Source organism: Balaenoptera ricei, chromosome 2 (genome assembly GCF_028023285.1).
Source record: "Balaenoptera ricei isolate mBalRic1 chromosome 2, mBalRic1.hap2, whole genome shotgun sequence".
NCBI lineage: Eukaryota > Metazoa > Chordata > Mammalia > Artiodactyla > Balaenopteridae > Balaenoptera > Balaenoptera ricei.
This window is the reverse complement of record NC_082640.1, coordinates 14,735,665-14,761,705: the sequence shown is the minus strand read 5'-3', so window position 1 is coordinate 14,761,705 and position 26,041 is coordinate 14,735,665. Positions and strand designations below refer to the sequence as shown.

Below are 26,041 nucleotides of genomic sequence, written 5' to 3'. Positions count from 1 at the left end.
TGTGTGTGTGTGGGTGTGTGTGTGTGTTCTATTAAAATGCCTTTCCCCAAGTTTTCTTTGATATACTTGAAGTTAATGAGCAAAGCAGAAACTGTAAATTTTCCCAGTAAGCATGATGACTGCAGATGGTTTCCATTCCAAACTGTTAAACTAGTCACAGAAAGCTTTGGAAAATTTCATGTACTAATCAGTTTGTTATTATGATTTGTTAAGTTCCAAAATACGAGTCTCAAGGTCTGCATCACTCACTCTACTAACCTCACTAGCTATCTCGGAAGCTCTTTTGGCATGCTGAATTCCAAGGGTGTCAGTGCCAACTTGCATTCCCTTCCCTTTAATTTTTGACTCCAGATCTTTCTTGTATTCTTTCTGTAAAAAAGCAACATTTTACAACATTCAGACACTCAGGAGACAAACATACATCTGTATTCAATGATACCAAAAATGGCTAAACATATTTTTTTAAAAAAGAAAACATAGCTTACTTTGTACTATGAATGACCACCTAGAACTAAATTTTCTGAACTGCTTAGAACTATATTCACTATTCTCACTGAAGAAGAGTATATACACTCTGAAGATTTTTATTATAAAAAGGCAATTGCCAGGTGAGAATCTTCACTGGCAATTGTCTTGAGGCCTGAAGGATAGAGAGGCAAGTTTAAATGAGTTGATATTTTAGAAAGAAGACTGATTTTGAGGTCAGAGCACTCTTGGCTGTGTGTGTGACGTTGGGAATGTTTCTTCACATTTCTGGTTTACTCATCTGCAAATGGGGATAATAATTCCTCCGTGCAGGATCACCGTGAGGGTCAGTGAGACAGCAGGTAGCCTAGTGCCCAGCACAGAGCAGGTTCTCCGTAACTGATAGCTTTTTCTGGTCTTTCACTCCTATACCCACACGCTAAGACCTGGGTTTTTTGCTGCTCCTGCTACCGTGTTGCCATTCAACTTTCACTGGCTGAACTCTGCCATTGAGAGTTTAAAACAACTTTTCCAAGTATTATTGACAAGTGATTTACAAGATCTGACTCTGAATGTCACTGGATATGTCACCACAACAGAAGAATTTGTAGAAAATTACTAACGCAGGTAAGTGTAATGACAATATTAGCCAAAGACATCGTGGCAGAGAGCTGCTGTTTCTGCCCGAACAGCATCTATCCCTCCCTCTCCTGGCAAAAAGTTCTATAATTTTCTCTTGAGGAATTACCTCTAACCCCTCTCAATCCATAAACTTTGGGCGGGTTGATTTCCTACTACCCATATATACTTTTAATTCCACTAAAATGCTTTTAATGTTTCCTTTAATTTATGTAAAGAACACTAGCCAAAGATGAATGTAAATCTTTAAAAACACATATCAATTTAGAATATTTTATATTTAAAACATCATTAAACTACCTAGAAAGTTAACTGACTCCTGACCCCAGACTTGATTGGGTCAAGTGTGGGCACAGGACAGAAGGTGACCCAATGAGATTCAATCCTTAGACCTTAATCCTATTTTAAAGAAACAGATGCTCACTTCCTGCTGGGATTAGTGGCCACAGATATGAGTTATCCTGTCGTAAAGAGGGGCCATCACATAGAAGCAGCCTCTCACAAATGAAGCAACAGCGAAGATAACAGAACTGAGGGATGAAGGAAGAGAGACATCATTCGAATTCCAACCTGGTCTTCGGATTTCTCTGTTCTTAAACCAAAACAAAGTTTCTTTGTTGCTTAACCCAGTTTGAGTTGGGTTTCTATCATTTGCAACCTAATAGGGTCACCACCATCATCACCACCACCATCATCACCGCCATTTATTAACATATGGGGATCAAACTTTAAATTTTTTCACTGCTAAAGTCAGCTAGATTCTCCTCAAAGCACAGTGCCATTATTTACTATTAAAGTAATGACATAACACAAGGATTAAAAGGACTTAAAGCACTTCAGAGGCACTTCATTCTTATAAACTTCATGTAAAGTAAGTAACGGCCACTATCATTTTATACAGAGGTTTAAGTGGACTCAGTAGCTAGGCAAGGACTAGGACAGTCATTTTGTCTATGGGCAGGAGAGCATGGGAACTTTTAAACTACAGTTATTGACAGACCATGATAACACACCTTCCTAATATGCCTTTCACTTGTTTAAAAGATGAAGTTAAACCTTATTAAATTATTTTGGTTAATTATATAGAATTTTCCCTAAAATGAGGAAATGGTCATTTGTCTCACACCACATAGACAGGAGATGGTGGGCATCATTTTTTTTTAATTCATTGATTGGGAAAAGACTATTAGGTCATAGCTGCTTATAATCATCTCACACATAAAAGCTGTGGAACATTTATACTGTATACAGTTGACCCTTAAACAACAAGAGGATTAATCCACCTGTTACTCATCATCGGCTCTCCACACCCAAGGTTCTTCGGCATCCACAGATGCAGCGAACCACGGGCTGTGGAGTACTGTAGAATTTACAGCTGAAAAATATATGTAAGGGGACCTGCACCGTTCAAACCCATGCTGTTCAAGGGTCAACTGTAAAAGCTCTGAGAAAGATTTACAGACAAGGAAATCAGCTGAAAATTCATACATTCTCAATTGTTAAATAAACGTACTCACCTCACTAGCCATTTCAGATGCACGTTTTGCTCTCTGAATATCGAGTACTTCTGAATTAAGTTCCATTCCTTTCCCTTTTATTTCATTTTCCAAATCTTTTTTATATTCCTTCTATGAGACAAGAATATTACTGCTTGAAATTTATTAGGAAACTCTAATTTATGTATTGTTTTACATGTTTTCCAGAGACCACAGAAAGAAAATATTTCTAGAAAGGAATGAACCAGATTTCTGAGCATTCATGCTCTTTATTACCTACAGATACTTCATTTTCTTTTTTAATCATGTTTGAGTGGCTTCCAATATTATCAGTCTTTTTTCTTTCATCCTTTCCTCTCATATATTTTTGGTACCATATTGGTGCCATATTTTAAAAAGACATCTTCCCTTTAAATGGTGAGGAAGATCTTAGGAATGCATGTTTCTTACTAATTATTTGAAGTATTTCTTTGAAAGCTGTCTATAAAATATGAATCATCAAAAGAACATAATTGGAAAAGAATGAAAAGTTACAAAATCAAAAGGACTGATATGGCCAAAATTTTTTTTAAGTTTCCGTTTTATTCAAAGATTTGTAAAACCAAATAATTTCCTACAGATTGATAATATATAGTCTGAATTTCACCCATTTTAATATATTTTAAGTAGATCCAAATGTCTTTACTAATCCTTATATATAACATGGGTTTTTTTTGTGTGTGCTAATGAATTTGTTGTCTTCTTACTAATTGAATTATGAAAACAATATATATCTTAATCCAATTCAACTAAGCTGCCTTTATGACTAACTTGTCAGATGAAAGATGAGACTTCCTTTAATGATAAGAAATCATGTTCTAGTTAATTCTAGGATTCATTTGATGTTATTTTCTCTTTGTCCAGTTTAATTAAATTAGCCGGTACTCTGCTTAACTAATAGCCTACAAGACATTGTAATGACCTGCATGTAATTTTGGAAAGAGCTCTGGAGTCAAATGACCTGGATGAAAGTCAGAGTTCTTTCACTTATTTGGTCATGTGACCTTCAAGAGAACTTTAAGTAACTGAGCCTTGATTTCCACATGAACAAAATGAAAATAAAAGTACTTGTTCTACCAGTGTCAAGGACAATTGACGAAATCAAATGAAATGAAGTATAAAATGATACTTTGAATACTTTAAATGGCAACAGAAATGCAAAGACCATAAAGTAAAGAATGAGAAGACAATTTAAAGCTAAATGCTCATACTTTCAAAGGGAAGTCAAAATTTCATTAAGTCACTGAGTCTCTTTCTAAAATTAGACATCACTATAACTTAATTAAAAGATTTTTAATCATCGTCTCTAGGCTTTTTTCCTACACTGATGCATACATTCTGAATCAGTAAGTCTAAAATAAGATTCATTCAAAAAGAAAAATAAAAGAGAATGGCGATGGCATGTATATTTATAAAGTCTTTTTTTTTTTTTGGCCACGCCATGCGGGATCTTAGCTCCCTGACTAGGGATCGAACCCAGGCCGCCTGCAATGGAAGCACGGAGTCCTAACCATTGGACCACCAGGGAATTCTTAAGTCATTTATGATTCTCAAAATAGATCTCACATTGGCATTTGTATGTAAATAAGAAAAAGATTCCCCTTTAAAAAATTCATATAAATAATGCATATTTTTAAAATGGAAGACAGTAATATCAGGAAGCTGCCACATGATCACCCTTCAACTTCAAAAGCTTTTATAGGATCTAGAAGTGAGAAGAGTAGGGTAGCAAGGACTCTCTTCCATAAATTATATGCCTATTTCAGCCCAGCATATATTACAACAGTGAATCACATTAAATTTCTAAAAGCAGTTAAATGGTAAAGGCCAGCTGGCATTTGCTTATTTAAAAAGTTCATGATGATTCATGTCTGTGTAGGTAATTATACTCCAATTTATTTCACTGGTTTAAGACATTTCTTTCAGGAATAGTTTCTTCAGTTCAAAATTCCGGATGAAATGGAGTTCTCTAACGCTTTCTCTTAATGTAAAGAGAATCTATTTAAACAGGGAATTGAAAGAGCTCCAAGTTACTTAGCAACCATTTAAAAAAAAAAGAAACAAAAACAAAACTTTTAAGCTGTGAACATGATATTTTTAATTGTTAGATTTGAGGGCCTTAATGTTCAACAAATTTAATACGCCGTGAGCCAAAATGTACCACTAAGTTTGGGGGTTGGGAGGAAGTCCTGCTGAGTACAAAATGAAAAATGGACATGAATTCCTATGTTCTATATGCTAAACATATTATTTTTCCCTACTTAGAACAAAAACCACTTATAAATGTACCATTTATCCAGACTGTCACACATAAGCACCTCATTTCTGATATCAAATGTCATGAGAATGCTGCAGGGAAGTTACAGGAAAAAATGGTTCTAATATGTGTTTTTACAATAACTAAATTTGAGAGAATCAAGCTAGCCTCATCCATATTGAAAATATTTTTTTGAAAAACTAACTGCTATAAAGCTGTAAAACTACTTATAGAGCTTCTAAGCTACAACCCAAACACAAAATCAAACTATTTTTCAAGTTTTTCCAGGAAATCTGGGTAATTTCTTCCCTTATCTTTAAATGGAAATGTTAACACTTACCTGTTTTTAATGAAAATGGAAAACTCTATTAGTAAAGCTCAAAGTGAGGGAAAGAGTAATGGATGAATAACTCAAACACTGAATTAGAGAATTAGTAGAGAATTGTTTAGTACCTATTTCCTGGGTTATCTCTTTAAATGTCTTTTGTAGAATTGTATAGCAATAGTAGGATCATACCTCCTTCAGAAGGCTGGTGATGTACTTTACATGTAAAAACTCTGGAGTCTTGTCTAAATCCATCGATGACCTTCCTTTAATCTCCTTCTCAAAATCCTCTCTGTAAACTTTCTGTTAGATAAGACCATATGATTTTAAATTTAGAAAATATTAGTGACTGTTGAAAAGATAATAGAACAAGGGTTCCCGGAACAAAACTGATGTTTTTCATATATAATTCTACCACCTCTGAGTATTTTATTTACAGGAAAATAACTCCAACTTTATCATAAATTTTAGAATTCTGCCAAACAAAAGCGGGCTCTTCAAGTACACCAGCTCCCTCTAGGAAAGCATTCTGAGAGGGGCTACTTAACATCTCAGACTCTGTTATTGTTTGACATCAGCCCGTTTCAGGAGGAGAACCAATACAGCTGGCTGTTTGACTGCATCACCTGATTGGTTCGCCCAAAAGATAGTGGATCCACCCACTGGAAGAAGATCTAGAGGCACGGAAATCCACTCAAACCAAAGTAGAATGAACGTTCATGTCCCCATCATCCCCCTCAACGGTTAGTCTTACGTGAATTCAAGGAAGACCATTTCTGGGAATTGCCTGGTGGTTCAATGGTTAAGACTTGGCACTTTCACTGCCGAGGGCTGGGGGGTGGGGGCGGTTGGTGGGGGTCAATCCTTGATCCGGGAACTAAGACCCCGCAAGCAAGCCGCGTGGCACGGCCAAGAAAAAAGAAAGGACCATTTCTAAGATGTAATGGAGGCTGGAGGAGATTTTCCTTTAATGATTTTGGCATTGAGAATATTTCTCTACCATCTACGGAGTTGATATGAATCAAGTTACACTGTGAGGAGAATCTTACCTGGAACCTGATAAACTGTTCTTTGGGTAAGAGTTCACGACAAAAAATGAAAGAAGATTGCGGAGGGCCTAAATCCATATCCCCACCTGCCCTTTTGACATTGCCACCCTTTGGTTATTAGGCTCTAAATTCTACATTTGAGCTAGGCGTTTGGAAATCAATGGAAACCCAGGATCCATGACTATAAAAACAGTCTCCCTAAATAACAAAAATATCCATCCATGTGAAATATGTATCAGACAAACAAGGGTCCAGATTTTACCAACTAAATATTTTATTCAAATAGCAACACAAAGATCATACAAATAAATTCTGCATGAATTTATTCCTATTAATGCAAAATGAAAAGCTATTTCCAGGATCATTATGTACTTATTACAGGGATAGGTAATTGTACACAGAAATTCTCCAAACTGTGAGGCAGGATAAGAGAATATGCTGTCCCCTCCCCTACATTTGAGTTACACATGGCCATTTACCATTTAACAATCCAGGAATAGCCATGAGAAATAGATGTTCTTCAAAAACTAACAGAGCTAATTAAGAAGAAAACATCCTGAATTAAAGGAACTACAGACACACCAAAGAACAATGATGAGAAGTGGTCCTCTTTATGTGGAACTAACTGAGATCATAATTATAAAGCTGAATCTAGGGCATTTTGAGGCCAAAAATGACTCTTAAAAATGAAATACAAATATATGCATATTTATTTATTTCATATTTTTCACTTCAAAAGGCCCTTCTCTGAAAAAAAAATTATTTGACAGAAGTAACTCACTAGGAAGATTGATGATGACTTCAACTCGCCAGTATATGACTAGAAAATAGAAAAAAACACTGAAGTATGCTTTTTGTAGGAGAGCTCTATTTGTGGAACAGAAGACAAAGAACTTCTCAAAGCCAGATTTAGAGACTTCTAGAAAACACACTGGCTAAACCTACATCTGGCATTAGAAGAAAGTGAGAGAAGCTTAATTATAGGCTATAACAAAAAATTAGTGGCTTTTCCTGAGTTCATACTTAGCTTTACCTGTGGGATGCTCTTAAAGAAGCACATGGTCAAGCTTTTCCCTTAGGAATAAGAACCATCTCTTGTATCTACTTCACTGGTCCTGCATTTAAAGACATCTTTCACATCAAACTTTGTCTAAGATTTTTAGATACATTATTTTTCTAGTATAAAAATTATCTGCCAATTTATATAGAATAAATTATAGAGTATAAGTCTTTATAGTATAAATGTGGTTCAAAGATATTTTCCATTGGAAGATTTCTTCCTCCTCAAGCCCTGATGAGCAGAAACATAATTGCTGAGCCTAAAAATCTAATAGCCAATGGCTATAATTTAAGGGAAAACATGTCTCAGCCTCTGCAAAGGATAATTCTCCCCTAGTGACAATACCAGAAATCAGAATAGCAAAAATTGAAAGCCAATATTAATGAAAGACCCACACAGTCCCCAACGTAAGTTAATTCCACAGCATATGATAAATGTATAACTACAGTTAAACGTTAAAGCTGATTTACACCTAATGTCAGAAACAGCCAACCAGTGTAGTGTACTTTCTTCCGGACCCACTAAACTTTCTGAACCACTCTACTGGCTCCTTTCAATGATAAAACATCCAATTTGCATTAAACAGTTGATAACAAAACAAAGGGACCCACCTCACTCTGCATCTTCTGAGCCTCCTTTGAAGCTTGATATGATGGTGTTTCAACAAATTCAAGCATCGATTTCCCCTTATTTTTCTCATACTCTTCTTTGTACTTAACCTTCATTGAAAAAGAGTATAAAAGGCACATAAAGCTCACAAGCCCTTACACAAATAGAGCAAAGTCAAATAAATACATGTGCAAAACCAATCACCCTATTTTCTAAAATCACATTCTTCTGGCCATTTAGGTTGATGACTGGATTCTCTGTGGTTAATGATATACAGTGAAAGTAAACAGGTAATATATTAAAAAGTTTAAGGGATAAAAATGATTTAGAACTAAATAATGTAGTTCTAGGACTCGTATAAGTATTTAGACAGCTAGGATATATAGATAGGTATCATATGTGGGGTTACATATGTATACACACATGTTACACACACAGGTATAGGTACATATAGAGAGAGAGAGAGACAAAGAGACAGAGAGGCTGAGACAGAGAAAAAAGGAGAGAGAAAAAAGAGAGAGAGAGAGAGATCTCCGTGATAACTTTGAATGCCTAGCAGTAAATCATGAACAAGAAGAAAAACATAGCTGTGATTCTCTCTTTCTGACAAAGGAAAGACAGTGTTCTTTGGGACTGCTGAATTTTTCCGTAGACACTGAGTAAAACACACACACAGAGCTTTTATGTGACTTCTTTCAGTTTCACTAAGCATTATTTAATAATATCATAACATGAATTATTTATTTCAGTTACAACCAATCCCCATCTTATTTCGGTTTATAAAACGATCGATATTTTCTATCTCCGAAAAACAAAAACTAGAATTATATTCTGTAAACTGTCAGAGTGGTTGGCTTTTTTAGCAATATACCTTTTTAAATTAAATTCACAGAAAAGTTTTGGTCATGATTCATTTCATTCAGAAATGTATTTTCATTAAAATCCTTAGGTATAATAATTACTTATGAAATTGGTTCTTAAGTTATATTATAATAATAATAATTTTAATGGTAATTAAATCCAAAAGAACCTTTTCAAAACTTAGAACTTTGTGGTGGCAGGAAATATAACAAATTTTTAAATTCCTATTTTTAGGAATACTTTTGTTTTAGAGAAGTATAATAGAATGATCGATGAGAGTGTGTGAAGTATAATAATACACTAAGTTAGGATAAAATTTTGTGGGGAAAGCGAAATAAAAGTAAGAACACAAGAGAAAAACACATACATTTCCAAACCTTAAAGGAGAGTGGGTTTGTATATTTTTTAAATAAATGAAGGTGGATATCAAATCATTATGGAATTTATGTACCATGGGATCCATTTAAAAGAGTGATGTAAAATTTTATCTTAATAGATGCTGGAAATAACATTTTTTGCAACCATTGAAATTCAGAACCAAAAAAAAGTTATCAACTTTAAGTGTTCAAGAAAAAATATATTTTTAAAGATTTCTTTCAGAGAGTACATAGAATTTCATAGTCGAAAGAAACATTAACGTAGAATACACTGGTAAGATAGTTTTTCCTTTTTAATACACTTATAATTGAACTGAGAAATTATAATGAACTTTGTGCCTGGAAAATTACTTTTGCAGCTCAAAATGACAAATCAGTACACTATAAAATTGAAATTATGAGATATGATCATCATTTAATTAATTAACTCATATATTGTAAGTTTTAACTTGTGTATAGTAACTATAATATTATGAAATGCCTGCATATGAAACATGGTTCAAGCTTCCCCAGCCCAATAAATATAGAGAGCGTAGTGTTTGAGATTTTTTTCACGACGCACATTCCTTCCAGCAGCTGCACATTCTCGGTCCAGGTGCCCGGCAGTGAGTGTTACAGGGTCTGGGTTGGGGAGGTCTCATACCTGACTCTGGAGCATGGCATTGCCTTTATGGTGCAGGTGTTCCACAGCGTCCGTGTCAAAATGATACATGCCTTTGTTTTCCTCAAAAAGCTTTCTATACTCTCGCTAAAATAGAGAACATGAAAATAAAGTCAGAATAAAATAGGCCGATGAGAGCAACTAATGCTTAGGAATGCAAGCTGAAAAATGCAAGCCAGCAAGAGCTGCAAAGCTACCACCAGGTTCCCATGGCTGGTTGTACAGATTTCTGACCCTGAGCTAAACCAACAATGCAAGATAGACCAGCTCTAGGTGGTCAATGTGAACAGCATCTAAAACACTCAAGAGAAGCAGAGGACAACTGGCTGTAAACACAATGTAAAAGATATTTGCGACACTGAGGAGTGACAACAGAAAACCCCTGACTTGTGTGAACAGGCAAAGTGGGCAAAATAAAGGCAACTTGTCCTGCCCTTATTCTAGAACAGAAATGTATTTAATTGCATCTACAAGAAGAGAGGGAAAGAAAAGAAAAAAGAACATAGGAACGGAAAGCTGGAGTCAGAAAAGAAAAAAAAGTTGTATACAACGGTTCAGCCCTGAGAAAGATTGGGGTTCATAAGGAAAATGAGAGGGTGAGAAATAATTTAACTAATTTTCCTAAAAGGAGAGGGTAGGAGGTGCCTGGAAGAGAAACTGAGGAATCTGGGTATGGTTGGTTGCATTTTTAAGGTGAAGAAACTGGATTAAGACATTATTTAGACATACAGACAAAAAGGTGAATTTGGGGTTTCCCTGGTGGCGCAGTGGTTAAGAATCCACCTGCCAATGCAGGGGACACGGGTTCGAGCCCTGGTCTGGGAAGATCCCACATGCGGCAGAGCAACTAAGCCCATGCGCCACAACTACTGAGCCTGCACTCTAGAGCCCATGAGCCACAACTACTGAAACCGGCGCACCTAGAGCCCGTGCTCTCAACGGGAGATGCCACTGCAATGAGAAGCCTGCGCACCGCAAAGAAGAGTGACCCCCGCTCGCCGCAACTAGAGAAAGCCCGTGCACAACAATGAAGACCCAATGCAACCAAAAATAAATAAATAAAATAAATATATTTATTAAAAAAAAAAAAAAAGGTGAATTTGGAAGACACCAGAATGGATAAGGATGTCAAATTTGGCAAGTGTAGGACTCTAAATACAACAGGCAGCAATAAGACAAAAATTGCTTCCTGATTTTTATCATTGAAGATTGGACACTTAGTTGTTTTGCCTTATTTGGAAGAGACTTTTAGAGGTAAATGGTAACTCTCAAAGACTCACATCTACAGAGACTTAAGCTAAAGTTTGTTGCTCCTAAGACAATGAGGATTTCAGTGAAAATGGCAGTTTTGTGTAGAGTGGAGGGAGAGGTAAGCAGCATTTGAAAGGGAGCAGGAAAGAGCTAGGACATTTGGGTCTTAGGAGATGTTCCAGTGATCTGAGAGTGAAGCAGGAAGAAGGCCCAGTGCCAGGGATGGGAAGGATGGAAGGTCCAAGTGGCCTACACATGAAAACTGCTTTCCCTGGGGACGCAGCAATGGTCCCCAGAGTCATTTTCAGCCAATTAGGGAACTAAGACATGTGTCTCCCAAAACTCTAACCAGAATACATTAGGGAGAATAGCACCCCCAGGAAGCTCATGAAAATGTTCACATAGTACATCTTGACGCAAGAGAACAAGTTCTAAATAAATTTTGGCTTCTCTACTAATTTTTTTAAAAAAAGATAATTTCAAAGAATAACAATATACTTAGAGATGTTATAATTTGATTACAAGTTATTTTATAATATATATTTATAAAATAGTTATGAACTGAATGTAACAAGCTAGGATATATTCCATTACTAAGTTAAAATCCAGAACTAATAGTCTGGGATAACGGGTATATACTGAGAAAAGGTCAAAAAATACTGTCCCTAACTCAATGATCTACTGTAGTTACAGAGAATTTCAGAAACTCCTATTTTAAAACCAAAACAAAACCACCCTATTTGAACTAAGATCTGCAAAAGAATTACCAATACTTGCTTTTTCTTATATAATAGTCTCTGTTGCCTCCTAGTGGGAATTATATAGAGTAACACACAATATATATTTTTAATTTATGCCAAGTTATAAAAGAAACTGAAAGCTAATAGAGCTCTATTTTCCAAAGGAAAATATTCTCTCAAAAATTTAATCAGTATGGCTGTACAAACTTATAAGGCACTAATTTTACTCTACACACTACAATTTTTTAAATTATGATTTATATCAAAGACATTCAGAGGTCTTTAAAAAAACAGCCATTTATAACAAACTGACAACTAATTCTGGCAGAATGTCTGTTTAAGCATTCCCTTACTCAATCTTTTAATAAAATTAAGTTGCCTTTATAAATCAACAAAATCCCAATTCTCTTTACATTAAAATTTAAAAGAAGGCAATTCTGATGTACAATAAATTCGAGCCCGTGTAACATCGTGCAACTTTAATAAGTAGACACTTCAGAGTAACACCTTTTTTGGCTCAAACTTTCTCTTCCATGAAGTAACCATTCAGTCACAATTCTATGACTGAATGGGAAAAAAATCTATAATCCAGGCAAAAGCAACCTGAATGAAGGTTTAAACTTTATAAGTGGTATATAAAACAAGTGGAATATACAAATTTGGTGGGTTTTCTCTGTTGAAGAGAAAATAGAAACAATTACTATTATTGCTTTTCACCACTATTATAAAATAAAGGTCAATATTTTTTAAAAGAATTATTGCCTGTGAGTGGCATGCCTTTTTCCTAGCTACCAAATTTTTGAATTACCACTATGATATTTTTGTTGGCTTATTTACACATGAAACCTTGTGTCCTAAGGAAATTTAACCCAAATAGGGATGAGAAAGAGTCCCAGGTCAAATGCTACTGCAATGATCAAACTGCATGAGCAAAGACTGAACATGAAGAAAGCAGAGGCTCAGAGCACAGAAACATATTGATTTTTAGAAGCATACCTATGAGTCGTGGCAGAAAATGTATAACTGAAACAGAGCCACTCAAGGAATAGAGGCATGTGGGCAGAGGAGGAGGGGATAAGCATTGAAATGGCAGGACAGCATGAATTAAGCATCCAGGGACTGAGTCTAATTCTGTGCCTGACAGTCTCCCAACCTTCATCCCTGCTCAACAGACAGGAAAGAATAATGGACTGCTTTTCCTCCAGAGACCAGTGATAATTAATTAATTAATTAATCTCCGTGAATACAAATTATTTACACGCAGATTACATTTCAAGAAGAAAAGAGGATTACAAAGTAATGAGCAGAAGTTTCAATATATCAAAACCAAGTGTAGACATTTTTAACCTGAACTGAAGCTGTTATCTCATTATTTAATGGTTTGGGAACCAGGTTTTGACTACAGATTTTTCTCATGCATGACCGTGGGTACATCTCTTGAAGATGACTGTTTTTGCTTTTTCACATTCTTTGTCAACATATCAATACTTTGCCATCAAATCTGTGCCTGATTCAAAGCAGATATACGATAAATGTGGATAATTTTTGAGTAATTATTAAATAGGCATAGAAATAACTTGAGGTCAAATTAGAGTTCATCATCACCGTGGGCCATTCTGAGATGTAGGAAGTACAGGCACAGGTGAGCCGGGGTCATCAGGAATGAGGGCCAGTGAAGTCAGGGTTCAGATGCACTGCGTGCTGGAAACAGCATCTAAGAGCTGAGCTCTGATGGAATGGCCTACTTGGCAGTGGACACAGGTATTTTCATCAGGACATGAGGAAATCACCCTCTCCTCCTAGTTGCGTTGAAGAAAACATCGAAACCTTCGTAAGAGTAAAAGTATAGCATCAACACAAACACCCTTGAAATTTATTTTTAGAGAAGATATAATTTAGACTAAGATAACTTTTATGCTACCTACTGAATACCAGACACTCTGCTCTGGCCTGTACAGAATAAAAGATCCCTGACTTAACAGCCTGACCTCCAAGTGGCTTCAATCTACTACAGACAAAGAAAGGGGAAGGAGAAAGACAGAAAGGACGCTGGTACAAACACCTGGAAGGGTAGCTGTTCAACAAGAAAGTTTGTATTCCAGAGATATTAAAGAGCTAGCTTTGTAAAGCGACAGCCTGGGTGGGATTTACGCAAGGCACTACTTTGCATTATGTTAGTTACTGAGGGAGGAGTGAAGGCCTAAGGAAGCAGGTGTGCTCATGAGCACTGCAGACACATGGGCTCCAGAGAGCCAAACACCTACAGTTGTCAACAAACGACCACTTACTCCGCTGAGCATTTTGCTGGCTTTCAGAGCATGGTTTAAAAACAAGTTTGGGAGATCTGAAACTGGATCATGCATATTTTGAATGTCTTTCTTGTAGTTCACCTATGAAAATAACATGGAACAATATACCATCTAGGAGAAGAAAATATTATGCTTTTGCATTACGGCCATTATTATTTTAAACACAACAAAGTATTATTTAATGGGGAATTGACAAATGAATTTACAAGGAGCCACTAGATGGTGCTCATTTACTACGGAATGAATAAAAGAAAACTACAGGGACTTGAAAAAATTTTGGTAACTCCTTTTGTTTTATGTGATCAGAAAGGGTGATGTTAACAGAATCAAGTAACTTTAAGAGAAATTCTGCTTTCAAAAAATAAAGAAAATAGAAACTTTACTCTTTAGAAATTACCACCATCTTTCAATTATATTTTCTGTCTATTTTAGAGCTTCTGGTGGTTTTCATCCTATTACTATATAGAATGTTTCTTTTCTCTTTAATCAGTTGCTTTGGAAACATAATAATATTAGTAACAATAATAATAAAATGTTAATAATAGAAAACATCAAGCACTTACTGTGTAAGTAAGTAAACAAGTAAAAACTTTTCTGTTTAAACACTTTATATGTATTAAGTAATCTCCACAATCCTAGTAGGTAAATACTTTAAATATCCCCATTTTACAGATGAGGAAACTGAGGCACAAAGATGAAAGCATAATATTAAGTGGTGGAGCAAGATTCAAATCCAGGCAATTGATTCTAAACCTTGAGCTTTCAGTACTGTGCTCTAGGTTCCTTTAAGTATATCCCAACTCTATTTGCTTTACGTTTGTACACACACAAAAATAATCAAATAAGAAAAATAAATCATTATGATATTCCCAAAGGTCCTAAAAGACAGAAACACCTATTTCAATTGCTGGTAACAAAAGCTGGCTAATGAACACAAATTACAATACCTTCTAAACATTAATGAAAATAAAATATACCAAGTCCCAAGGATATGACAGGAGTTGAAAGGTTTAAATGCTTTAACAAAGCAACAGTTCAACAATAGTCAAACTTAATATTTAAAAAGGTACTCTATACATCATTCAATTATAGCAAAGTAATTGATTTTTTCCCATGTTTCTTTTTTTATACTCTTCCTAATTCTAATAAAAAATTAAGACCTCTTTTCTTATAAATTGAAACTTTATTTTTTTTATTTTTTATTTTTTTGAAACTTTATTTTTAAAGATATGAAATGAAAACAAAACTTACGAAGAGGTATTTCACAGAATTTACATAAGGGATAAGAAAGAAATTGTAAGCCATCTCAAGTACAATTTCTGGAAATTTCCTTATGATAAACTACTATGCACCAGGTATACTTTACAATATGCACAATTTCATGCATAATTACATGAGTTAACTATTGTCATAATCACTAATTTATGATACTACACACTACTTTTCTGAAAAACTAATCTATTTCTATTCTTGATCAGCTATAATAGTTTTATTAGCAATACTGTTCCTACTTATTAATTAGTAATCAGTAACCATTAATAGTAAATTACAATATGAAATTTTTCTCAGAAAAGCTTCAGGAAAATATGCTTCAGCTTTTTCTAAAATTATTTGGAAATTACATGATCTTGATTAAGTATCACAAGAACCACACAGCCAAGTCCGACAAAACAAGAATCAAAATATACTGAAAATAATCTTCTGTGAATTACAAGTCATGAGGCAGAAAGTAACTTACATTACTCGCCAGGGCAGTGGCCAGCTGACTTTGCCTAAAAGAAGCACTTTCAAGAGGATTGTAATGATGTTTCTTATCCTTCATTTCATTATCAAATTTTTCTTTGTATTTAACCTTCCATAAAAGAAACAAAAAGGATAAATTAAATAGCACATTTACCTTTAAGCTTTCAAAGTAACACGTTTGATTTTTAATTAGATCAGATCAAAGCTACCTTAAAAATGTATGATAGCAAAAGTTTAAATTCCTGGTATTTCCCCCCCCATAAAGCTTAATTAGGCATAAAGGGTTTTTTTTAATTAAAAAACACCTCTACTTGAACATGGATCATAAATGCAATTAGGCATGAACTCAAATCCTATTAACAAGAATAATATACTAAAATCTGGGGATTTTTAAATGTCAGTTTCCACTTCTGCATTCCTAACATTTATGATCAGTTAGAAATCAAGACCACAAATGTCTTAACATCTACCACATTTAGAAAATGGGTCTTAAATCTCAGAATTTGAATATTAATTTTCCTAAAAGAATTATTCCAAATGCAGGACATAGCTCGTACCATGGTTTTTCTCATCATTTCCCATTTGTTCAAAAACTCATTGTTAGGGATTATATTTTCTGAAATATCCTGGGTCTATTTAATGTCATTTTTCATTTCTCTGCTTTAACTCCACAATTGTATTCAGCGGCAGAACCATCTCCAATCTTCACTGTGGATTTTTTTTTTAAGTAGTCTTAAGGCAACCAAAAGAAGGATTATCAACTTATTGTGTAGAACTATATTTTTCTCCACGAATAGAGAAATATGTGAATGTATGTTATGATAACTAATTAGAATATATATACAAATTCTTTACAAAAATAAAACAAAAATAGCTAGTCTCATTTCACATCTGCTTTGATTCCTGTAGGCAGGAAAGGATGCACAGATCTTAAAAGCAAAAGTAAGCTCTTTTGTCTTCTTGTAATATTTTTATTACATAATGATTCTTACACTATGTTGTTTTCTTAACAACATTCAGAATGCACCTTTATTCTACATCCTAAGCTCTGCCTTGCAGAAACCTTTACAAAAAAGCAGTTTGGGAATGGCTCATGTTACCTCTTTTAATCTAGTGTGTATTGGGTGATGGTCTCCCCCTCAGGGACACATGCCGGGTACCTACGAGTGGGAGCTTGTGAAAACCCTGGTGGGAACACATTTGGAAAATATGTCAAGATGGTTCACAGGGAACATTTTCTGTTGCAGTTCCATTTGCTAATAATAACTTTTGATACTCAGTTTACCTTATAAATTCAAGCAAAATCTTGTTTATTCTAATTAACAGGCAAGGTCTCCCTAAAACATGAAAATCTTTGATTTTTAGAAAATTATTTTATCTTGAAATCAGGGCCAACATCACCAATGGAATAAATTTAGACCTCCTTTACTACCTTCCACAGTAGCTGGCACCAAAGCCAAGATTCTCCCTACCTGGTCCTCCCCTAAACGCACAATGCCGCTCCCCAGCACTCCTCTGCTGTGGCCTTTTTCACAGTTTTCTTATCTGTGTTTTTGTCTCTTCTAGGTTTTAGTGCCTGAAAGGTATTCACTTAATGATGACAGTAGATTCTCTGAACTGACTTCCCCTAGAATGGCACTCCCGATTCAGCCAGATTCACCAACACTTGCCACCTACTGAGGAAAACACGCTGCCTGATGCCACAGTGCCGTAAACCCTCTCAGCTGGTAGCTGTTTCCATCTAATCAACTGATTCTATGTAACATGGGCTTGCATCATTTCCTGTCAGTTATTCACAGTTCCCAACCTCAGGCACCATGAGTATCTTCGTTATGTATTAGCTAAAAGGCAAAACTTGAGCACAGAGAGCCCATCATACTGTCTTTGTACCCACCCCTGGGGTTCCCAGCACAATCACACTAAGCCTAGAGGCAACATGGAAGGAAGTGTTACTTGGAAATTAACCTGACACGTTCTCATTTGTTATATAACCTGGCAGCATTTACTCTTTCCGAGTAAATGAATACTTTCTGAAAAACAATAATCAATCTACATTGTAATGATTCCTTCCTTCCTCTATTCATTAAACATTGAGCCTGCACTGGGTTCCCACTATGAGTCAGGATGAGTTCCTACCTGAGGTTGGGAATGCTGATATGACCCAGACACACTCCATCAGGCTTGGAGTCAGTAATCTCTTCCAAAAGCAAATCTGATCAAGTCACATACATGCTTAAACTCACTTCTTATTGGGCTTAGCATGAAGACCAGGATCCCAGACATGGCTACAAGGTTCAGTGGGACCTGGCATTCCCAGCTCTCCATTCTCCCCTTTAATTTCTGTCCTCTGGCCATCCTCGTGTTCTGAAGTTCCTTGAACATGCTGCATGTGCCCCTCTCTGGCCTTCCATATGCTGTCCCCTCTGTGTCAGATTAATTTCCAAGTAACACCCCGCTCCGTGTTGTGTCTGCTCCTAGTGTAAATGTGCTGAGAACTACAGGGGGTACAAAGGCAGTCTGATGGGCTCTCTGTGCTCAAGGATGATATGACCTATTTTTGCCATTTAGCTAATGCATAACTAAGACACTCACGATGTCTGAGGTTGAAGAATATGAATAATTGAAAGAAAACTTGATGCAAGCCAGCACTACTCAGCTGGATTAATTGATTAGATTTAAATACTTCAATACAAACAGAACCCTGCATTTTTTCACCTGATGTTTTACAAGACACACTTTTAGTAATACTAACCTATTATTAAAGGTGAGTTTTCCCTGGAAATATAAGATTAGACTATTTTCTAAGTTTTGGACATATTTGAATTATCTGTGCATGTCTGCTCTCCCACTAGACAGTGAACAAGAATTAGATTTTTATTCATTTTTGTATCCCTAGTGCCTGACACAGTGCTTTGAATGGATTTGGCACTTAATATATGTTTATTAAAGAAACATATAAATTAAAGAGAAAATGATAAGCAATCAACTCTCTATTAGGACTCAGAATGAGTCATACCCTGAGGTAGGTGTTGGAACTATATATAATACTTCTCTAATTTCCCAAGTCTGTTCCCCCAACACACACCCCCCACAGTCATTGATAAATTGGTTTGAACAACATCCTATTAGGAAGAAAAAAATGCAAAAGGAAATGAAAAACAATAGATATAAAAATAACATTTTGCATCTGTATCATACTTTATAGTTCCTGCCAGACTTTTATTCATTCATTCATTCATTCAAGAATTATTTATCTAACGCATACTCTACATCACTTACTATGCTGAAGAGTTTTATACTGAAGAGATTTGGGAATCGGGCGGTAACTGTCTTCAAACATTTGCAAAAACAGAAAAATAGCATTTGTTCTACTACAAAAGGTAAAGCTAGTATTGATAGGTAGAAGTTGTAGCCAATGAGATTTCTGCTGATTATAAGGAAAATGTTCTATCAGCTGAGCTGCCCACCAGTGGAACAGCTTTCCTGTTCTGTTTTCCCCTTCTGCCCTCCCGCTCAAATCACTGCTCCCTACCTCCTCCCAATGTTCACCTGAATAATTTCTACACATCTTGCATCTGCCCAAATGTAACTTCTTTCTGAAAGCCCTCTCTGACCTTCTAAACTATAATATTTACTGCTGATATATTTTTGAAGCACCCCAAATTTACCTGGTCACTCATCACACATTGCTGCAATTATCTGCAAAACTGTCTCTGGTGTTGGTCTTCCCCATTAGACTCTAAGTTTGGTGAAGGCATGGGCTATATCTGTTCTGTTCACCCTTGAAAATCTAACCCCAAGCATAGTGTCTGGCATGTAATATCTGGTTCAGAAACTGTATTGTTTGAATGAATAAGTGGATGGATTACATTGAGAAGGGATTCTTTCATTGAAAAGCAGGACCAGGTAACTTTCATGGTGTCTCCAAATTTTGCAATAGTCTTGTAATAGATTTTTATGAGAACTTTATTCTTAAAGATTTCTACCACTGCTATGCATTGGGCTACACACCCTAAAATTTGAATTTTAAAATGCTGTCTAACCTTTCCAGGTTATTTCTGTAGCATGAGATTAATTATTTAAAGTATATCTGTCATTCATGTACTTCTAATGAGTTTAATAATAAGCAAAGTGCTGTAAAATTTATCTTATTTTAACCTTCAGAACTCTGTGTGATCTGATTTAAAAGATACCTAAAGAACAAAAATGCAAGAGTTTCCCTCATTAATTAACCAGAAAGTAAAATAACTGAATTACGTAAAAAATATATTTACCAGACACTGATACCAACTGTTTCTTATCTTGCTGTAAGGTTTGCACATAAATGAACTAAGAAAATAGCCAAATAGTTTGGTTCACTCACTGGTTCACTCACTAACTTCACATACACACTGAACATTCTATCCTACTTTCAACCCACGGTTCACACATCTGAGTGCCCACCTGCTCACGCACACTCACTTCTGCTAAGGGATCAGGGTAATGCTTTCCTTTCATTATAATGGGTGACTCAACCATGGAACAAAGTATCTTCCTTCCAGTTTTAAGACCATTTGAGACAAGAGGAAATAGGTGTTGGGTGACTTTGCTATGGTTTTAAGGCACAATGTTACCCCTTCTACATAAATCAATCACTGGAAACAAATGAAAAGTTATACCTATGACTGACTTTATTCACATTATGAATATCATATCTAAAAGTTCATGACTACCAACTTTTTTAAAAATATAGGTTAGGTATGTGGGATGAAACTCCTAAAAGTTTTATAAAGAATTTTAACAGACTTAGCAGAACTTTCAGAGGTACACACTACAAAAAAACACTAGAACTGCTCAACCGCAATGATAGAACTTAACCTAGTTCCTCATAACTGCATCTGAACAGGGCTGTGTTTCAATAGTCAAAGCCTGACTTCCAATCTCAGTAGTTCAAAGCTTTCAGCACGAGGAGTGCTGGGCTTCGTGACATCACGTATGGCTCAGTTTCACAAAGTGCCAGAAAAGCAGAAAAAAAGCAGACCCTGAACGAAAGCTTTTCATCATAGTCATAGAAACATATGCTAGGAAAGAAGTGGAAAATTGGATAAGGGCACTTAATTATCAGTGAAAATGAAAAGTAAACAACAACACAAAGCCACATATCCATGGGCATCAATTCCCTCCAATTTCGGATGAAACTGAACTAAAAGCTGTTGAGGAAGAGAGTAAAAACAGATTTTTATGTAGAATTCATCATAAAATCCATGCATTTAAGTCTGAATTTTACCCAAAATATACTCTGCCCTTATTTTCATAATAAAATAATACCTTACTGACTTTGAACCAAATGTGAATGATCTAGAGAAATTTGTTTAATCAGTCTCTATGTATTTCTTGAAAGCCTAATCTGTGCCATTAATGCCATTAAACCCTGTCCCCACAGAGCCTGCTGAGTGGTAGTGAATAGATGTTTAAAACACACACATATACATTTATATGACTAATATACATTGTGTTAAGAACTATAAAGAAAAACAGAATAAAGGGGAACAGAGCAATATAATTTAAATCAGCAAGTCAAAGACGTGACATTTAAGCCAAAAGTTGGGTGGAAGGAGGTTGGAAGGGAGAGTGCTTGCCCAGAAGGGAGAATGGGAGATTCTCCAAACCAATTAATACCCCTTTACAATTTAAGGACAATACCTATTATTAAATTTTAACATCAATCTAATTAGTAATGTTTAGGTTTAAAACCCTCTCTTACCAATACATTAAATGCAATTTTAGAAGAAACACTAATCACTATAAATACAAAATTTTCTTTGACATTATAAAACTAAAGGAATTCCATTCATCACATAGACAAATTCCAATTCATAAATTAAGATGATCTATGAATATGAAAACAAAATAACCACTCTTAGAAGAATTTTTTTAAGATGATGACTTCAATAATTACTGCCCTAATATTTGAGATACTTATAAATACACCCATCTCTTTATCTTAGCACATGAGATTTCACTTTCATTTTTCACTGATTTTCTTTTAATTACTTGATCATAATTTTATGTGCCTCCTAGACTTTACAACTATGGGAGCAAAGCTATTGTACAAGTTAACGTAGGAAGAGTTTTGTTTCCATTACTTTTTCCGGGTTCAATCCCACAGAGCTCAATTTCCAGGTAAAATGGGAGAAGTGTGCCCTCTTGCTTTCTCTTTCTGTCTTTTCATCAGGGGTGTCTTATCTCTCCACACCATGGGCACTGCCCCGTCATCGCCTTCCCTCTCACAGTCCGGGTGCTCTCTTACTCTTTCTGTTCTGCATCTTGCATCCTGCCCCTAGCTTCCCAGCTTACTGCATTCCTAACTTATTCCCCTTCTACGTATCTACTTGCCTTCGTGGGCTCCTATATTCACAATCTCATTAGCTTAGGAGCAAGAGAATACATGATCTCCAAAGTTGTCAATAAAAATAAGAAACTACACTTTCTGCCTTTATTTCTAGTCAACGCACCTGAAAATACAAATGAATATACCAAGTTCATTCCGGAAGTCCTATATATTCATCTGCCCAGTTTTTCCCTTTTCTAATGAGTTTGTACACTGTGAGATCAGCAAAAATGTCATGAAAAAACAAAGATGACAGATATAATGTAACTTGCAAATTACAATCTGCTTAGGCATCTGATAATTCAGTTATTAAATGATTTGAGATTTTTTTTTTTTTTAAAGTCTGCCTAAGAACCCAGGTAGGATCAAATGGTAGGATTTTTGGTGACTGCATTTGAAATGTGAAAATAAAAACTCAAATACTAAAACTTTCTTCTAAGGACTCTCAAATAAGATTGTGAAGGAATGAATTTAAGACCAGAATCTAAGGGCCAGTCAACTATTTCTGCTTCATTTTGTGCATGAGTTCATGTAAAAAATGCAGAGTAGAAAACTATTCTAAATAGCTACAGTAAAATTATTCCTGGGAAATGATGCAGTGTTTCTATGGGCCAGGCAGTATTTTAAGCTGCTCGCGGTAATTCATTTAATCCTCACAACAACCCTAAGAAGCAGTATTGCTGCCATGCCATTTTACGGGCCAGGAAACTGCAGATGGAGAAATTAAGCCATCTGTCCAAAGTCACTCAGTAAGCCAGCGGCAGGACCAGGAACTCAGGGTCCAGGTCCACAGCCCATTTTCTGATTACTCAACCAAATTGTACTGCTTTTCTAGAATCTGCCGCTTCTCCTACACAACCGAGAGGAACTCTTTGCCCCCAAAAAAGGCTGAAAATGTAAGAAGTCAGAAAATCTAAAGCGATACCGGAAGAGTTGCCAGGTCTGTGCCAATATCCCCTGCTCCTCAATGAGTGTTATTTGGGCTGAGAAGAGCTTGGAGTCACAGCCCTTCTCAGGCCCTCCAAAGCTAAGAACATAGTAGGTCTTCTCATTTTTTCAGATAGTATTTTATGTTCTTCAGTTAGATTTTACAGTTTTCCTCTTTTACATCTCTCCATTTTGAAGTATAATCAAATTAAGACTTTTGCAACTTGAGGAATGGACATTTTCAAAGTTGAAAACACTATACATGAATAAAAATTACTGTTTGTTATCATTGACTTTGCAAATGTTACCTTTTCCCATTACAAGAGTTGTTAATTTTTATATAGTCAAGCATGTCTAACTATTATTTTATAGCTTCTGGTTCTCCAGTTTTTAGAAGAACTCTGTTATCCCTATGTGGTATATATAGTCTCTTGGATTTTCTTTTAAGGTTTAAAAAAATTTTTTGGTTTACATTCATATCTTTAATCCATCTGGAATTCATTTTGTAGATGGTTTAAGATTCAGGTCCAATTTTATTTTTACCCAGATGGATGGCCAGTTATGTCAGCACCGTTTATTAACTAATACAACTTTTTCCCACTGACTTGAACCAACACTTTTATCATATATTAAATTCTTATACACATTGGAACCTATTCCAGGATTCCCTAGTCTATCCTACTGATTATTTTATCTCTTACTATATCAATCCCATATTGATTTAATTTCAGTGGTTTTATACTATGTTATGGTAACTCACAACTTAAGTTCTCCTTCACTGGTCTTCGCTTTCATACTTTTAAAGGCTATTCTCAGGCATTTCCTTTCCATTCAAACTCTAAGATCATTTACCCATACTTCAAAAAAACTGCTGGATTCTAATTGAAATTGCATGACATTTATATATTAATTTGGGGAAAATTGAAATTTTTATCTATTGAGACGTTCAGCCAAAAATATGGCATGTCTTTACACTTTTTCAGATCCTTTTTATGATTTCAATGTTCTCTTCATTTACATTACCTCTTTTTTACTTTGTGGTTAAAGCATTTGAAAATTGAGAAAATTGCTATTTTTCTTACTAAGTTAAAAGTTCTGTGTATGCGTGTATAGATAGAAATTTAATTATTCTTCTAATCTAATTGATATGACTATTGCTAAATTCTAGAAATCCTAGGAAATGTGACAACATGGCTGAACTCATTGAAAAAGGTTAGAATTTGAGCCAAGAGAAAAGAAAACTTAGTTTTATGCTTAAAATTGGACTTATTTTATCCCTTACTGAAATTTACAATTATTGTAATCCTATCTGACACGGTTACAGAAACATTATCTTTACGTATTCTTGCAATTAAAGACATTACCTAAAGTAAAATATCTTCCAGTGCTGCTAGAAACAAAATCTCTGAATAAAATCATTGTGGAATCATCACTAGATTCTTACTTGACTAGAAAGTTTAGAAGCTTCCACAGCATGTTCAAAATCTGGTCTTCCAATTACAGCGGGCTCTTTATTCATTACTCCTTGCCCTTTCTTGTATTCAGCCTAAAATGAATAAATAAGAGAATGTTGAATATTTCTACTTTCCAATGAAAAATTACATTGATAATAGCCAAAATAAAATTGACCCTCAGTCCATAAAAAATATTCCTTACAACTCACCAAATACTAAAATGCTGACTGCTAAGAAGAAACTGATTTTATAAAAACAACTTTTTTGTAGTAAAATAATTACTAAGTTTGAGTCCATGAATCCAGTCACCACCATCATCGTGTTTATGTTATCCAGGAGAAATTTCTAGATAATTGAGACCCTGCATTCTGCATACAGATGTCTTCCGGCTTTGTTTAGTCTTAGGAACTGATCTAACCCTGTCTGGTTATCATGCAGTTGAATTTAGTAAATAATTATTGATTTTTAAAGGTGAGTATAGCCTATGTTACTCAAATATTTGGTTCAAGTTAAGTAATCATTTTTAATTAGGATGTAAGGTATGTTTACGTAAAATGGTATTAACCAAGAAGGATGTCTTAGGGAAGATAAAAACAGCCATGATGTATAGGAAGTGTGCATGGGTAAATGCTGACCAAAGAGAACCTACACAATTAACAGCAACAAGATGGAAAGGAGGCCAAGTGAAGTTCTTTGGGACAAGGTGAGAGATAATATGGGACCAGACAAATGACAAACTTGATTCTCAGGCTCAGACATTTGAATGTTATCTTATGCCTGAATAGTATTTATTTTTTTAAAAGCATGACAACAGAGCCATGGTCAAGTCAAGTCTGCTCAGTTTCTGCACATATCCAAATAATTTACATAGTGAAATGGATAATTCAGATGAAAAAATTGAGATGTCATTAATTCAGATGGATTAATTTCACTAACTAAATTAACCATCCAACAACCAAAGCCACTTTGTCTCCTGCAAAAATGAGAAATCAATTCTGCTCAAGATAAGAAAGAGAGATTACATTGCTTATGATCTTGGAGATCTGTGTCGCCATCTTGATGTCTGGTCTGTCAAGCTCCGCATTATACATGTGGGTGTCCTGCACATCTTTTCTATAAAAAATCTGATCAAAGAGACAGTTTTGATTGAAAAAAGAAAACAGAAATGAGTAGTTTCATATAGCTGCTAGCCTTAATGTCCATAACATAATTTTTCCTTGCCATAATCTTCTAAGAAAGCCACTGACCCTAAGTTTTTTTTTTTTAATTTTTATGTGCAACATTTATTTGGATAACTATATTCTCTTTTTACTATGCCAATGCCTCACTAACATTATTGCATATGAACTGAATTTATACAACATAAAAAATATAATCCCAAGACCTTGGCACAGAACCAATCTTATAAG

General features: G+C 35.2%; 1 protein-coding gene across 4 annotated transcripts in view; it reads right to left on the bottom strand.

The window, feature by feature from the left end:
* The window catches only part of NEBL (nebulette), a 337,194-nt gene that overhangs the window by 52,585 nt on the left and 258,568 nt on the right, over positions 1-26,041 (bottom strand). For 2 of the 4 annotated variants that reach the window (XM_059911292.1, XM_059911270.1), the window contains exons 8-16: positions 25,655-25,756; positions 24,623-24,724; positions 15,877-15,990; positions 14,118-14,219; positions 9,821-9,925; positions 7,942-8,049; positions 5,414-5,524; positions 2,622-2,732; positions 259-369 (exon numbers count right to left, since the gene is read on the bottom strand). The exons of the other annotated variants lie outside the window; for them this stretch is intronic. In XM_059911292.1, the coding sequence (XP_059767275.1) occupies positions 259-369; positions 2,622-2,732; positions 5,414-5,524; positions 7,942-8,049; positions 9,821-9,925; positions 14,118-14,219; positions 15,877-15,990; positions 24,623-24,724; positions 25,655-25,756 (966 nt within the window). The remainder of the gene's footprint in view (positions 1-258; positions 370-2,621; positions 2,733-5,413; positions 5,525-7,941; positions 8,050-9,820; positions 9,926-14,117; positions 14,220-15,876; positions 15,991-24,622; positions 24,725-25,654; positions 25,757-26,041) is intronic. 4 annotated transcript variants of the gene reach the window in all.